Source organism: Cololabis saira, chromosome 16, assembly GCF_033807715.1.
Source record: "Cololabis saira isolate AMF1-May2022 chromosome 16, fColSai1.1, whole genome shotgun sequence".
Taxonomy (NCBI): domain Eukaryota; kingdom Metazoa; phylum Chordata; class Actinopteri; order Beloniformes; family Belonidae; genus Cololabis; species Cololabis saira.
The window spans coordinates 28,552,583-28,569,010 of NC_084602.1; the positions used below are offsets into that span (position 1 = coordinate 28,552,583).

General features: G+C 38.7%; 1 protein-coding gene across 8 annotated transcripts in view; it reads left to right on the forward strand.

Moving 5' to 3' along the window:
- ralgapa2 (Ral GTPase activating protein catalytic subunit alpha 2) overlaps positions 1-16,428 on the forward strand; it is a 120,743-nt gene that overhangs the window by 32,212 nt on the left and 72,103 nt on the right. For 5 of the 8 annotated variants that reach the window (XM_061744159.1, XM_061744164.1, XM_061744157.1 and 2 more), the window contains exons 4-16: positions 531-588; positions 1,851-1,894; positions 2,012-2,192; positions 2,384-2,499; positions 7,484-7,622; positions 7,865-8,073; positions 9,051-9,290; positions 9,549-9,758; positions 10,222-10,356; positions 10,476-10,624; positions 10,779-10,890; positions 12,413-12,650; positions 13,648-13,827. In XM_061744159.1, coding sequence (XP_061600143.1) covers positions 531-588; positions 1,851-1,894; positions 2,012-2,192; positions 2,384-2,499; positions 7,484-7,622; positions 7,865-8,073; positions 9,051-9,290; positions 9,549-9,758; positions 10,222-10,356; positions 10,476-10,624; positions 10,779-10,890; positions 12,413-12,650; positions 13,648-13,827 — 2,011 coding nt within the window. The remainder of the gene's footprint in view (positions 1-530; positions 589-1,850; positions 1,895-2,011; positions 2,193-2,383; positions 2,500-7,483; positions 7,623-7,864; positions 8,074-9,050; positions 9,291-9,548; positions 9,759-10,221; positions 10,357-10,475; positions 10,625-10,778; positions 10,891-12,412; positions 12,651-13,647; positions 13,828-16,428) is intronic. The other 3 variants (XM_061744160.1, XM_061744158.1, XM_061744162.1) reach the window with 1 other exon arrangement.

Consider the following 16,428-nt stretch of genomic DNA (forward strand, 5'->3'; position numbering starts at 1 on the left):
ACCTTCTTTATTGCCCTGATTGATCATAGTGCTAAGCAACTTCATGCAAAGCAACCGTTAGTGATGGAGGATGGGGAGGCCCTACGGATTGTTTTCAGACCCTACATTTATCCAGATGTGGGACTGATCTATCAGGCTAGGGGTCTCAACTTGATGTTGTTCCCATGACCCAGACTTTGATAAGCAGTAGAAAATGGATTATGGATAGATAATGTATTTTAGGTCATATCAAGGAAACGTGACACTGAAATTTGATTGGAAAATGGACATAGTTACTTTGACACCATTTTGAAAGAGTTCATGGTGGCGCTGACTGAAAATCATGGAAACTACCATAAGTGTCTAGATCCCAAATGTTGTACTAAAGCATATCCTGTCAATATGTTTTCCTCTCTAAATTTGAATTCACCAAATTCAATATGCTCTATTAAATTAAACATAGCGCCATCAAAATTGCAGACTTGTTTTAACAATAATAATAATACTTGATTTATTATTTAACTTTTTTTTTTCTTTTCTTTTTTTTACAGAAAATCCTGCAACTTCTGCCGGAGAAAATCTACAACAGATGGCAGTTTCACAGTATAGGTAAGTACTTTCACCATTTTCACTAGATAAAATGTTTTGCACTATATGAAATTAATATGTGCACTATGTTACAGTAACTAATAACATTTGCACTATGTGAAATACTTTGGTAACTATTGTCACTTTGCAACTATAAGCAATTTTGTACTGTGTATTTATTTTTCTTCTTTAACTTTTATATCTTCTGGGACTCTCATGATCTAAAAAAATTGGTACCACAAACATTTTAATGAAGCAACATGGTCTTAGAATGACGTGTAACAGAAAAAGCAAATGAGCACTTTATTTGAAATACCAATAAGTGAATGAATCATGCTTTTGTGAGCATGCACAAAAGAGCAAGAAGCCGTAATCCCAATTTTAAGTTGTTGGGGTTTTTTTTATGCCGGCCGTGGGATCTAAACTGTCTCGGTCAAGGTCATTGTTGCAGATTGGCCTTTACTACAGGCGTGTAATTTCAAATACAAGGATCACTCAGGGAATCCTCCTGACAAATTATTTTCTCCTCTCATCAGAAGTTTATTCTTATAAGTTCATGTCTTTACTCAAGTGGCAGGCTGTTATTTATTTGTATAGTTGAGCCAAGATAACTTGCATAAATACTCTCACATTTTGCATCCAGTTTGATTGATGACAGTAATTAAGTGCTTTGTAACAGATTCTTGACTAATTTGTGTAATGTCTGGGACGTAGCCATCTTCAACATCACAAGAGACCATTAAGCTCTTTCTGTCCCCAAATCCACTAATATAAAAGGACACAATCAAGTCAGCTTTAGTGTCCTTGTCAAATTATTTGTTGTGAAAACATTGAAAGGTGTGTTAGACAAATCACAGTCACTAACTTTGATTTCTATTTCATTTTTTCGAGATGATAAACTTGAAAAAAGGGGAACAAAACGATTAGAGGCAGTTAAAAGGTCTATCATACCAGAATGCCCTCATTAGAGCAGTGCTCCTTACAGCTGTTCTCAGCTGTTCTCCCTCACTCAAGCCTCGTCTGGCCTCCAGTCAGTGCAGTGTCTCGTTTCATTACAGCAGAAATCAATTGTCTTGATGAATTCATGTTGCTGCCAACTGCGGTTAATTTTTTTGTCAGAAAAATGTGAAGCCTTACCACTAAACCCACTAGTTCACACGATAACCCATCAAGCTCAGCTTGTCTCAGTGTGGATGACACTTTGTGCTCCTTAATTGTGTGTTTGGTTGTAGCGTGTCAGAATTGTGTTGAATACTTGGTTTGACGACATGTTTTCCCATCAGGTTCTATCCTGAAGAAGCTTCTACACACTGGAAATTCATTCAAAGTAAGTGTTGTTGCTTTTAACACCAAAACATAGTGCCGAGATGGCACTTGTAGTAAAGATGGACTGCACATCATGTTTTAGATTGTTATATATGAATCCGATTCTTGTCTTTTATAGATACGCTGCGAGGGGATTCGTCTCTTCCTGCTATGGTTGCAGGCTCTTAGAGACAACTGTGCTGAGGAGCAGTTCCTCATCTTTGCCTGTCTAGTGCCAGGATTCCCTGCTGTTCCCTCCTCCAGAGGACCCTGCACTCTCGACACCATCATTTACAATCCCTTCTCCACCCCCTCTGATGGTGAGGCTGGTCAGAAAGCAAAAAGAAAATACATGTGCCTGTATTAGCAAAACCGTTTAACCTGCCTGGATTTTGAGGGTGGATATTGTGATCTAAATAGCACAAAACTGATATTAAATGGAATTGTTTGTTTTGTTGTTTTTGTTCTCCCTCATTTAACTTGGGTCTGTTGTATCTGTTAATGTGAGCAGCCAAGGTGGTGCCTGAGGAGATTACCCCGCTGGTTCCGGCTGTGGTGGGAGAAAAGTCTGCAGATGACCCGACCTGTTACATCCTGGAAACACTACTCAAGTATATGGTCATCCAGGTGATTGCATATTTATTTTACTATTCCATAGTTGCAACAGCCACACTCCTGGTGTTTTACATGTTATCTGCACCCATGAGATTCTCTCAATATATGGAGATGGTGCAGTGGTGAGAAAGCAAAAATCCATAACATCTCGTCTAGGCTTAGCCAATTCTCAGGTTTAATAATTATAATAATAAAAATAATAATAATCTGTAAAATTATTGTATCCTAAAATATTAATGCAACAGGTAAACCTCATAGCAAGGTCTTTAAGCTTTGAGTTGCAACGTCATAAATCATATCTACGGGGCTGTATGTTGCTTTTCACTCACTCACAGATACTCTGGATATGTCAAAGTGTATGTGTTGTTGTTATCAGGACAAAAGCAATCATTATTACAGATAAGTAAGTAAGTAAGTAAGAGAACTTGATTTAAAGTAATACAGTCAGCACATCAGTATGCTTTAGACAAAACGTTGTATATTGTGTGCATACTTTTTACATCAAGAGCTGTCTCCTTCCAGTAGAAATTTGGATGATTATTAGGGCCAGTCCCAATACACCCCCTATCCCTACTTTTCAGCCCTACCCCTACATTTTGCGCATTCCCGAGAGGGTAGTGGTGTCCTAATTCCTCTTTGCATTGTGGGGGTAGTGGGCATAATGAGGGGTAGGGGGTATGAATCTAGCCCTTCAGAGCGAGGGATTTCAGATGCTGACTTGTTGACCGAGGGCAAGAGAAAATTTCCCAGAATGCTTTACGTCGTCATTTGCAGACTGAATCAAACAAAAAAACATGGCGGACATTTCTCATTTTTTAGTGAATAAAATCAATATTTTGAGTTAGTTTCTCCATAAAAATGCGTTTTGATTACATTTCTAGCGAGAAATATATATTTTACTTTCATAATATTCACTCATTGAATGTACATAATCACTCGCTTGCCCGTTGTTGCAAAGTTTTTTCCGATCTCGCCAGAATAAAGGCTGATTTATGGAGCCTACGGTGTAGGCTACGCCGTACCCTACACCGTAGGCTCTGCGTCGATTTTAACGCGGAACCAGCTGCTGCTCCCGAGCCGGCGGCTCTTCTCATCCCCGAAAACATCAGAGCAAATTTCTTAACAGGCGTTATTTGGATAAACTGAACCCAGGTTGGGGATCTTAACGGTTACTTTTACGCCTGAAAAAATATTAAAACTTAATAAAGTGGCATATTAACAGCGCTACAGCGGAAATTAAAGCAGCTTTTAGCTCTCGGCTTCCTGATATGGTGTGACGTATGTGCAAATGTAACTACGCAGTCGCTTACGTACCCGAACGTTAACCACGCAGTGACGTAGCAAGTGGTGTCCCAATCCCTAGGGAAGATTACAAAGCCCTACCCCCGTGGCTTCATTTTGAGGGTGAAGTGGTAGTGGGTGAGGGCTAGTGGTAGTGAGTAGGGTGAACATTGGGATTGGCCCTTAGTTATGACAAGACATCTTGCATTGCGTATCTCCCACTACGAAGTACATGTGTGGAAATGAAATGCTGAAAACACATACAGCTAATTCTTTGAATACTCTGGTGTTCAGGCCAAGATTGTAGCAGTTTCTCCTATTGAGTTTCTGCGTATCTATTTACAGTCTTGACATTTTTCTACTGAGTTGTTTCCTGGAGAAAAACCCAACATATTTTCACCATAGTTTGGATCATGTGCTGCTTAAGGGATTTCTGCTAGTGCTTCTGGCACTTTTTAATATCTGTTTCGAGTAACCATGACGGCATGAGAGTTGTTTGCATGGAGGAGCAGCTGCTCGCGCTTTCAACAAATACCCAGACTGAGATCCGAAATCCCCAAATTAGTTAGAGATAGCGCTGTGGTTGTAGAGGAGGGGCAAAACAGGCAGGAAGAAAGATGAATGTAAAACCATTTCTTTCACTTGATTATCGTTGGGATTATAAGATAAGATAACTGAAAAATGCCTCCAGCACATATTTCACCAGCTTAATACTGTATGTATATATCCTTATAGTGTATTAAGTGCTGGGTTGCAAAGCTCGATGTACTGCATGTGATGACATCACATACAGTACATCAGCAGCTGATGCATATTGCTGACATATCTGCATCAAATGATACATGCAGTTTTGTTCATGGCTGATGGTGAGATATGCTACGTCTGCTGACACTGCATGTCATTTCATCAGCTCAGTTGTTGCTAGGCTATTCAATTCAATTTTATTTATATAGCATCTAATACAACAAAAGTTGTCTCTAGATGCTTTCCAAATACCCAGAACATGACCCCCGAACAATTATTACATAAACAATGGCAGGTAAAATTTCCCCTAGTGGGAGAAAAGCCTTAAGCCAAACTGGCAAGGAAAAACTCCCCTTTAGGAGGGAAGAAACCTTGAGCAGGACCAGGCCCATAAGGGGGGACCCTCCTGCCGGAGGCCAGACTAAGGGGGTCGGGGACGTCAGCAAGCACACAGCAAACCAGACCAGCGCAGGCCAGCACGCAGCTCCTGAAGCTCCGGCCTGCAAACATGCACAAAAGAGAAAAAAGGGGGCCAGCACAAGAAACTACAGGAACGATGGACAAAAATGATGGCTATGAGATACTTATACGGTAATAAATAAAAATGGAAAAGGAGGAAAATAAGAAGGGAAGAGGAGAAAAAAGGAGAAGAGAAGAAGGGTGAGAGGCACCGCCCAGTGGATCATGTCGCTGACCCCCTGCAGCAGAGACCTATAGCTATGTTTGGGACTAACTATTATAGTCTTGTTCTATAGCTGCAGCTATGACTACTGACTAACACACTAGAGTTTACACCAACTAGAGGTTTACTAACACCAACTAGAGGTTTACTAAACACTAACTATAGGCTTTACTAAACAGAAAGGTTTTAAGTTTGGTTTTAAAGATGGAGGTGGTGTCAGCCTCCTTAACCCAGATTGGAAGTTGCTTCCATAGTAACGGTGCCTGATAGCAGAACGCCCGCCCTCCAAATCTACATTTGGATACTCTAGGAACTACGAGTAAACCTGCACTCTGGGAACGGAGAGCTCTGCCAGGAACATAAGGCACTATCAGGTCTTGCAAATATTGCGGAGCTAAGCCGTTTTGGGCTTTATACGCAAGGAGGGACGCTAACACTGGAGAGACATGGTCTCTCCTGCTGATTCCTGTCAGCACTCGCACTGCTGCATTTTGGATCAGCTGGAGCAGCTTGGACATCCTGCTAATAACACATTACAGTAATCCAGTCTAGAAGATACAAACACATTAACTAGTTTTTCTGCATCACTCTGCAAGAGGATTTTCCTAATAGCACCCTAATTTTCCTATAATATTACGGAGATGGAAAAATGCTATTTTACAAACCTGATTAATATATGGCTTAAACGACAAATCCTGATCGAAAACAACACCAAGGTTTCTCACAGTTGCACTGGAAGCCATCGCAACACCATCTAATCCCTTCCTAAGATGCTCTGGACCAAGAATGATAACCCCTGTTTTATCTGAATTTAGAAGCAAAACATTTCCGGACATCCATTCCTTGATGTCCCTAAGACATGCCTGAAGTTTAACCAACGGTTCTGTTTCATCTGGCTTCATAGACAAATAGAGCTGCATATCATCAGCATAGCAATGAAAGTGTATGCCGTGATTCTGGATTATACCTCCCAATGGCTGCATGTACAAACTGACCAAGACTGGCTCTAGCACTGAACCCTGTGGAACACCATAACAGACCCTTGACTGTTCTGAAGAAACCTCATTTACATGAACAAATTGGAATCTGTCAGATAGATATGATTTAAACCAACGTAGAGCTGTCCCTTTAATCCCAACAACATGCTATAACCTGTGCAGTAAGATGCAACGATCTGCAGTGTCAAAAGCAGCACTGAGGTCCAGTAGAACCAGTATGGGCACTAATCCCTTATCTGAGGCCATAAGAAGGTCATTCGTGACTCGATCCAGTGCTGTCTCTAGGCTACAAACACACATCCCCAGTATATTCATGGGGATCTCTGGAAAAACCTGTCTCTGCTACAGTTCCAACTCACCAAAGATTTGTCAGCACCTTTACATACAAAAGTAGAACATTTGATTTTTTTTTTCTATGCAAGAGGTGCGTTCAGCTCCCCTGCTGAACACACCTCTTTTCTCACAAAGCAGATCATACTCGGGTACTACTCTCTTCCACCCTTACACCCACCATTCAAAGGCAACCTGTGACCAAACGTGCAGGGATGTGATGGTCATAGGAAGCTGAGGATGCTACAGGTCCAGTGTAGAGAACACCATCCCCACCAGGACAGTGAGGTGTTTCCCTAATAACAAATCCTGGATTACCAGTGATCTGAATATGCAGTTGAATAAGAACATTGGAGCCTACAGGGAGGGACAAAAATGGCAGTAAGTAATTTAGTAGGTGAAGCTGAAACAAGATCTCTGGTGGCGGACTGGAGTCGAGTGGCTGGCTCCGCCTCCCTAAACCAGCTGGTATAAGTTATGTTGTAAACACATGTTTGAAAATGAAGCTGTTGTGTGTTATTTCTGTGGTGTTTTGACCAAAACATGCCACAGACATCTCATTTAAGGCTTTAGGTAGTTGTCAAGTGTGAAAAGGTCAGTAATATGTTTCCTTCAAGGGACATCCTCTCTCTGAACAGGTGAACATTAGAAGTCTGAACGTTCTGTAATCTTAAATAATAATATAATTACAGAGCATAAATGTCATTATTAGCATGATGTGAGGTAATTGTAATCCTTATTTCATACAACAAATAAAATGAACAGGCTCTCTGCTGCTAAGAATGTTGAGTGTTTGAACTTTAATTATCGTTGCATAAACTGTACTTATGTTCACTGTTTCTTAGTCTTCAGGGGTCTTGAAACAGTTTCAGATGGTCTGCTGTTGCTGTCTGAGTTATGGTAGGCCCAGATTCTCTCCTTGTAGCTGACCTTGTTTGCCTTTATTCTGTCTGTCTTTTAGGCATCCAGTTTAGAATGGAGAGGCAAAGAGAATCAGGACACTGGCTTCAGGTTTCTGTTCAGTCTTTTCAAGAAGTACTATCTTCAGCATCTATTCCCCTCATTCACCAAGCTCACAAACCTCTACAAGCCTTTGTTAGGTAAGCTAACTTAAAGAAAATATGTTTTTCTAGCACATAAAGCCTTTTCAAAGTTTTTCTTTTGTTTTTAGAATGTGGCACTTAAATGAACATTTTTATTCATCTGGAAAAAAATAAAGTAAATTAAAACCATAAATATTGAGGTGATTGTTTGATGTTGTGATTGTGCATTTCCCTTTCTTTGCCATTACCTCCATTTAACCACCCTTCTGTGTTTCTCTTTATGCCCGTTATGCAATTAGACCTCCCCCATCACAGACCAAAACCCTTATATGTGCCAGTGACGCGGAACAACGAGAGCACATTCTGCACGAGGGACCAGTATCTGGCACCACGTGTGGCCTTCATCACCTGGCTGGTCACCTTCTTCCTGGAGAAGAAGTATGTCAGCAGTGCTGCTGCGGCGCAGAGCACCAAGAACGGCACAGAGGTCATTCCCAAACTTATTCAGGTGAAAATCACTGATGATTTCTCATTTTGTGAAGGATGAACAAGTATTGTTTAAGTCTTTATAGCAATTAATTTTGTATACTGTTGCACTTTGGTGACTGCTAAAATGAAAAAACAAAATAAATTGCTTGCTTTTATTTTATCCTGGTAAAAGATGCATATTACAAAAAATGTTAATTGAGTTTATTTTTAACTTCCCTGAACATGGCATGGTCTGACCTTGAGGTGATTTTGCTGGAATGTCTATCCTGTAAAGATTGATGACAGGCTGAAATGTTTTCCACTCAGGAAATATCTGCTATTCACCCTTTTAATCCCTGTGGGAACATTAAGAGTGCACTTGGCTTTTTACATGTTGCTTCTGCATTTTGCGTAGTTTTTGTTTTATATAAAGACATGACGTAAAATGGCATGCGTTATCATTCATATGAGGCTATATTTACTGAGCTTTAGGGCCTGGTATGTGAAAGAAGACATACTTGACTTTTTCACATGACTGTAGATTCTCAGCTTTTGTTTATAAAGAGAAAAAAAAAGATTTTCTTTTTTCTTCTATGTGATGTGTATGTGAATGTGTAGATAGACATAAGTTGCGAGGTGTCATTTTCAACATTATATGAAGGCAGTTCAAAAACATACTCTGGCAATTGGTTGAAAAAGCTAACATATTTAATTCATCACATTTCATAGTTGAACAGTGCATAACTTAAATGACCTCAAATGTACCATGTCTGTGGGGCGTCTGCAGTGTAACTTGGTGCTACGTAATGATCATCCTTAATGTCAAAATTAAATAAGTAACAATCTTGAGTAGCACAAGCACTTATTCATACAATGCATTTTATCGTTTAACACCTCCACAAACTAAAATAGCCAAATTATAGTATAGTTGAACGTATAGGTTAGTAACGTATAGTATAGTTGGTTAGCTGTTGGTTAATGCTTGTATCTTTGACCCTGTTTCTCTGTGATGTCCAGACTGTCACTGCAGGCAGTAGCAGCCAGGAGAAGGATAGAACATCTGATGTGGATACGAACGGGCCCTCGGGGGAGCCTGACAAGAGCCACTCCAACAGCAGCACGTTGTCTGATCGGCGGCACAGCGATTCCAGTTTGTGTAGCATTGAGGAAGAGCACAAATACGTCTACGAAATGGTGCATTCCATACTGCTGTCTACCAGGGACAACGTGAATTTTGTCAATGAGATTTTCCACCAGGTACACTGAACTAAAGTTTATTTTTTCTTTGATATTACAAAATATATATATATAAATATATATCATATTGAACCAATTATGTTGAGTGTAATATGTCACAAATGCATAGTGGATCACTACACTGCTATAATGTGTACAATGCTGCCATCTGCTGGTCTTTTCTGTAATATACCTTGAATATCTGACATGCCAGTGTTTATGACTATCCCAAACACTGAATTACTTGTTAGTAAATGCCATGTGTTCTACCCCCAAAAGGCTTTCCTGTTGCCATCCTGTGAAGCTTCAGCAACCAGGAAGGTAATCAAAGTCTACAGAAAGTGGATCCTGCAGGAGAGGCCCAACTTCATGACAGAGCCAGATTCACCGACACAGGAAGATGAAGTGGACGTCAGCGCTGAGCAGATACCAGTCGTGGAGACAAAGACCGTACAAGTACAAGATAAAACCACAGAGAAATACTCTACAGTGAATTTGCATTTTCTTATCACACTTATATTAATATTATCACTTGTTATCATTTCAAAATGTTTTATAAAGGTCTTAGTACGTTTGATAGTGTAGGGCATTTTAATATGTACAATGATGTTATATGCACTGCAAAGTGTGTCCAAACGTTTGACTGGCAGTGTACACTTATTGATTTTAATTACATATATTATACTGAATTAAATTGAATATTTTACTTCATTAGTCCCAAGGGAAATTAAACAGTTAAAGTGATAATGGGGGCAATCTTTGTTATGGAGAGGGCAGTAGTGGCTTTATGCTCCGGTCTTTATTGGACCACAGTTTTAAGAAGCTTCTGACTGCAGATAGTGCAGCTTGTTTAACGAGTATGTTGCGTAGAGAGTGTAGTGGAGTATGTCTTTGTCCTCTTGGCCTGTGCTTCCTGAGCATGAGTTGACTGGCTGGCTTTGTCTTCTGTTAGGCTTTGGAAACGCACGGTCACAAACGATCATCCAGCTGGGGGAGGACCTATTCATTCAGCAGTGCAATCAATCGGGGCTTTCTCACTGAGGGGCAGAACAGGGACGTCCAGGCTGGCATCCAGCCCACACTACAGGTCCGTTCTCAGCTCAGATTGGGATTGTAATCAGCTAATCTTACTAGTATTCACTTTGTCTCGTATAACCATTGGCCTTATTACTCAGCCTTGCCCTGTTTTCATTCATATTTGTATAGGTGTTCCTGACCAACTCATCCAATGTTTTTTTGTTGGAGCCGTGCCAGGATGTACAGAAACTCCTGGATAATCAGGTTGAAGTGTGCAAGGGTGTTCTTAGCATCTATCGGCACATGATCATGGAGCACACCATGAGTACACAGACATGGTCAGTAAAATGTTCAGACGCACAATATATTTTTGAAACGATTAACAAATAACATTTTTTGTTGTTTTTTTTGTTTTGTTATGTTTTTTTTGTCCTTATTTTATGCGTTTGTTTTTTTTCTTTGGTTGACACGGTTAAACTGTTTGCTCTGCAGGGAGCAGATGCTGCAGGTACTACTGAGGATCACAGAGGCAGTAATGAAGAGGCCACATGAAAACCAAAGAAAAGACAGCTTTGCTGAAAGTTTAGCGTCTATAATTTTTAGGGTAAGCTTGTATGCTCCGATTTATTTCATTTATTTATTTATTTAAAGGTTTAGATAACAGGGACAATGCACATTAATAACACATTTAAACAAATGTAAAATGTGCCGGAATTAGCCAAAAAGGCTATTTTGCATCCGCTGTCCCTGGACAGGTGTAAAAATAGTCAACCTAAAAGAAAAAATTATTAGATACAATCAATAAAACATTTCCGAATAAAAAGGCTATATCAGAATAAAGATTAAAAGGTAAAAAACTAAGCTAAAATACATACACACACAGGTTAACATAAGCTCAACAACAGACAATTGCTACAAACGAAAACAGAAACGACAGGAAGCAGCAACAGTAACATCAGCATTAATAACACAAGACACAATAACACACTAACAGGCCAAAAACAAACAAGACAAAAGCACTAAACAGAGAATAAAAAGATTTCAGCTGACATATAAGCATGATTGATAGAAACCTTTTGTAATGAGCAGAATTATTAATAAGAATTCATAAAATTGGTAACCACCTATGCTTAATTCAAATATGTATTGATGCACTGTAAATATTCTCCTACTTATGGTTTTGATGCCATATTTTAAAGATGTAATCCTTGATACTGCAATCTAATAACACTTTTTAATGTTTTTTTTTCTCCAATACTTGCCGTATTAACTTTTTTTTCACATTATGAAATTCTAATTCCTTGTCATTTATCAATACCCAACGGTTTGTGCAGCCTATCTCTTAGATACGGAGTGCTTATGGCTTTTGGCTTTATGGCTTTGTTTATTGTGACACAAAATGGAGAAGCGTTCCAAATTTAATTTAATGTCTGACATCCAATGACAATAAAGTCTTTCTATTCTATTTTAAGAGCAAACACCAAACCTGTTTGTCTATATGGACAACGATTCTCTTTTTATCAGATTAAAGCGATATTCTGAATGAGGAACTACTATGTAAACGGCTACCTCAATCTTAACTGAAGTAAATAATCACATTAAGATGTGGAGTATGTTTATCATAGTTGCTGTTTTAATAGGCATGTATCAAAATATTCTCCTGGAATTTTCACTGAATTTTGTGGCATAATAGCCTCCACATACGTTCTTTCATGCTTACAAAAGGCACGTACAAAAATAAATAGCACTAAAGATAAGAATCTTTACTTGGAGGTTATGCTAAATGAGAAACAAAACGGAACCAATCATTTTTGGTATTTTAGTATTGTTGCATGAAATGCTGGAAAAGGTATGATGAGTTTTGCATGTGTTCTGAGAAATGCTCGCTGGAATGTGCACAGCTGAAACAAAAGCTAGCTGACATTAAAACATTATTTAAAAAATGTTTGGATGTTGCTAGCTTTGTTTTAGTTGTGTGCATTTCCACAAGGGGAAAGAAATGCATGGAGATGCAAGTAAATCCCATAATGGATGTGTCATTCAGACACTTATCAGTCTTAGAAACCTCTTGCTACATCCCAGCCTGCCTGTAGAAGTAAATTCATGGTTTGTCGTCTTGATTTCAGACCATAATCGTGGCATGGGTGCGAGCAAACCTCTGCGTCTTTATCTCTCGGGAGCTGTGGGACGAGCTGCTGGCAGTGTTGTCTTCTCTCACCTACTGGGAGGAACTCGTGACGGAGTGGGCCAGCATTATGGACTCGCTGACGGCAGTGCTGGCACGCTCCGTGTACGGCCTGGACATGGCAAACCTTCCTTTGGACAAACTCAGCGAGCAGAAAGAGAAGAAGCAGAGAGGACGCGGTGAGAGGGTGAAATAGGACAACATGGGGATTGCAATGGCTATAATTTAAATAGGAAAAACAAAGTCAATGTTTTGTCGACGTATTGACTTCTCAGTGTTGTATTAACCTCTCTTATTTCAAAAAATCCAACTTTAATCTTTTTATAACCGCAACAAAAGCTAATATTGATCCTTCTTAATTGCCATTGGTTATAACATTGCTTCTACCAAGATAACATGGGTGAAATAAACAGCGTTTGTAAAGCTTTTAAATTTCAAGTTGACAAAAACCTTACCAAATTTAATTTGGATTGGATGGAATAGGCTCATATGTGACAAATGTGATATACAAAGAACCCAAGTCCTGTATAGCAGTTGATCATTCACTTTATGTGCTACAGAAATGACAACCACTAATGATCACAAAAAAAGGTAGTTAACAAAGGCTTATAAGGATGAGATATTTTAAACTACCGTATTTTCTGGACTATAAGCCGCTACTTTTTTCATAGGTTTTCAACCATGCGGCTTATACAAAGGTGCAGCTATTCTGTGGATTTTTCTTCCACCGCTCGGGGCGATCTAACTGGAATTAGAATCAAAACTAAGACAAAATAAATGCAAAGAAGAATACGCTACTTCTTCTTCAGCAGATAGAAGTAGGTAGAAGCAGATTTCAAACAGATAAATAGATAAATAAATACCGGTTATTTTCTCTTGATTGTTGCCGTGTTAAAAGACACTGTTAGGAAAGGATCTATTTAGGTACTTACATGTACATGATTACAGTTCAAAATCGTTCTGTACATGTAGTAAATATCTAATCTAAGTATCTGCGGCTTGCATATCTTTTTTTTAAATAGAGCAGATGTGGCTTATATGCAGGTGCCGCTTATAGTCCAGAAAATATGGTACTACTTCTATACACTGATGACTACTTTTGCTTGCTTACTTGTCAGTGGAGTTATTGACTCTCAAAATCAAAAGATAAAAAAAGTTGTATTCTTTGCCTGTCAGGAGTGAGCCAGGACTACCAGAAGGCAGCAGCAGTCGCACGCTCTTTTTCACTGAGCTGGAGGAACCAAGGGGAGCAGGCCGGGCCGGGGACCCAGGAGCCCATGAGGATCCGCTCGGCCACCACTTCAGGAGCACCAGGTGTAGAAAATGCCCGGAACAACGTCCGACAGAAGGCCTCTGGTTAGTATCACTGCAGATGCATTACCAGAGAAGACTAATGTTAGAGGGAAAGGACAACTTATATTGTGTACCAATATATATGCTATCTACATAGGCTTTTTTTGTTGGGCAGTGATAAGCCTGTTGAACACACCATCAGATTACAAGGTTTATCTCACATATTTATTGTGGTTAGAAGTCTCATGTGTAAACTAGCCCAGGTGCCTTTGAAAGACCTAACACAACTGACAAAGAGGTCGGCAGATGGCTCCTATTATTCCTTTGACATGTCACTGGCAAATGTCAACACACTTCCATGTCGCCTTGATTGCAGACATAGAGCACAATTCCCTCAATGACATGCCCAAAGGCTTGCTTTAGACGGTCCAAACACCCTTTATCTGATTGGAAAATGGCGTGCTAATTGTAAGTTGACCTGGAAAGCAGCAGAAAGTAGCTGTAATGCCTGTCATGAGTGTCTTAAATATTTCTAATGTGCATGAGAAAAGACAAAATACGGCCCCTTTTCATTTGGGCCTTCTGTGTAATGCAACAACATTATTCAGTGAGAAGCAAGGAGCAGATGTGTTTTTGCTTAAAGGATAAAGTCTTAGACAAGCTGGGCGAGTATATGTGTGTTAGCATATCTATTATGTTTCCCGTGTGCATGTTTATGCATCAATTCCATTAAGCTGTTTATTTGGATCTCCGTACAAGCAAAGATGGACGTTAAATACAATCTCCTCCGATTTTATCCTTTCTTTGCCATAATTGTATTTTTTCTAACACATTGATCTTCAAAGGACCAAGAGCTCTTCTCCTTACTCTTGAAGAGAAAACCCATACATCAGTTGCACGACAGTTTTTGATAGTTTCATTAAGGGTGTAATTAATGCTTATTAGTATGCATAAATTGGAAGTGGTGGCAGGCTGTTGCAGAGATGATATATCTCTTTCACTGAAAGGCGTAATTAAAGTGTGCTGAAAGCACTGAAGAGAGGCATCTTCTTTCAGGGCTCTCTTTGAGAGTAAACCTGAAGTGCTGTCCAGGCACAATGGCAATGCATCAGCATTGACAACTGTCAAAACTTGGTTCCCCTTGCACATGCAAATAAATAGTGTTATTGTTGTGAGATTTTTCTCTTGATAATGGAGAGAGGGTCTCAGTGTTTGATTATGGTACTCATTAAGCTTATAGGACTAGAGGCCCAGCTTTGTTCAGCTTTAACATGGCTCAGGTGGTTTCCATGACGTAATGCTTACCTTGATTTATTCTAAATTGAAATTGGAATAATATTGGAAGTATTTCTATGTTTGACTTGTAAATAAATCCATTATTATTCTTGCAGGTTTTTTTTTCTTAATTATCCTAAATTTAACAAAAATTGATCATCTGGGCCCAGACGAATTGATGAATTTGTTTCGTACAAGTAAAACAATAGAAAATATACATTTGAAAACAATTCAAGAAATGCATATGTGGGTGTATTTTTAAATTGTAAACAAAACCAAAGACATTCAAGGATTCATATTCAAACATACTGAACTGCAAGTACATTTTAAATGGTCATTTTAATGTTGACTAGTTAAATAAATTCAAATATCTTTTAATTTAGTATTTTTTAATGCAGAAAGTTAAAGACAACATCATACTTGTGTGTTCTTGAAGTGAATCGAACCAAAAAATGAACTCTGCGCGAAACAATTTATTGCATATTTTAATGATTGTCAAATATTAAGAAAAAACGCTTTATTGTCTCATAATAATAATAATAATAATAATAATAATAATAATACATTTTATTTCTAGTGCACTTTTCATTAAAAACAAATCTCAAAGTGCTACAAGTTAAAATCAACCATTAATAAAATCAACAGGAAAAGGCTTTTTTTTAAAGGTGGGTTTTTAGGCCACGTTATAATGCAAATATCAAATATACAGCTGATGGATTTTTGTCCTTCTTATATAATCCATTTATTGGAGTAATAAGGATGTATTAAACATTTTATTGTTCTGGATTGACCGTTTGTCACGTAGACGTTATCTTACAAAGGTGTTGTTTAATTCATTCATGCTGATGAGTCACTACGGTACGCATTAATGTGTTTTACAGGAAAAACCCCTGATAAAAGAGGGTTTCTGTCCAGTTGAAAGCCGATGATGGGTAAATTTGATGTGGTACAGGAAGTGTAAAGTGTGTAATAACAGCTGCTCAAACAAGCAGCTTCTCATTGTGTTCTCTCTGAAATCCACAGAAGTCCTTACATACTTTGGGTAAATTTTGTTCTGATGGCAAGAGGAAAAAAGAAAGTAGCATATTTTAACATATGTTGTAAATTACAGGCATTTCTGTTGTAACGATGGTATTGAGCTGTGACTTTCATATAAAAACAGGTATATAGAGGTGAGCCACAAGCGTCTATGCACACCAAAACCAAACAGAAAAATAAAGTTAAATAAAGAGTGTACGTAGTACTCAGATCAACTGCTTTAGAAAAAGTTATTTACATCTAAAGCTTTTGAAGCAACATAACACTTTACAGGCTGCAGTATATCCAAGATGAATAAATTACATTTTGATGAAATATTAATATACATAGTTTTCATAATGTTAAAATACA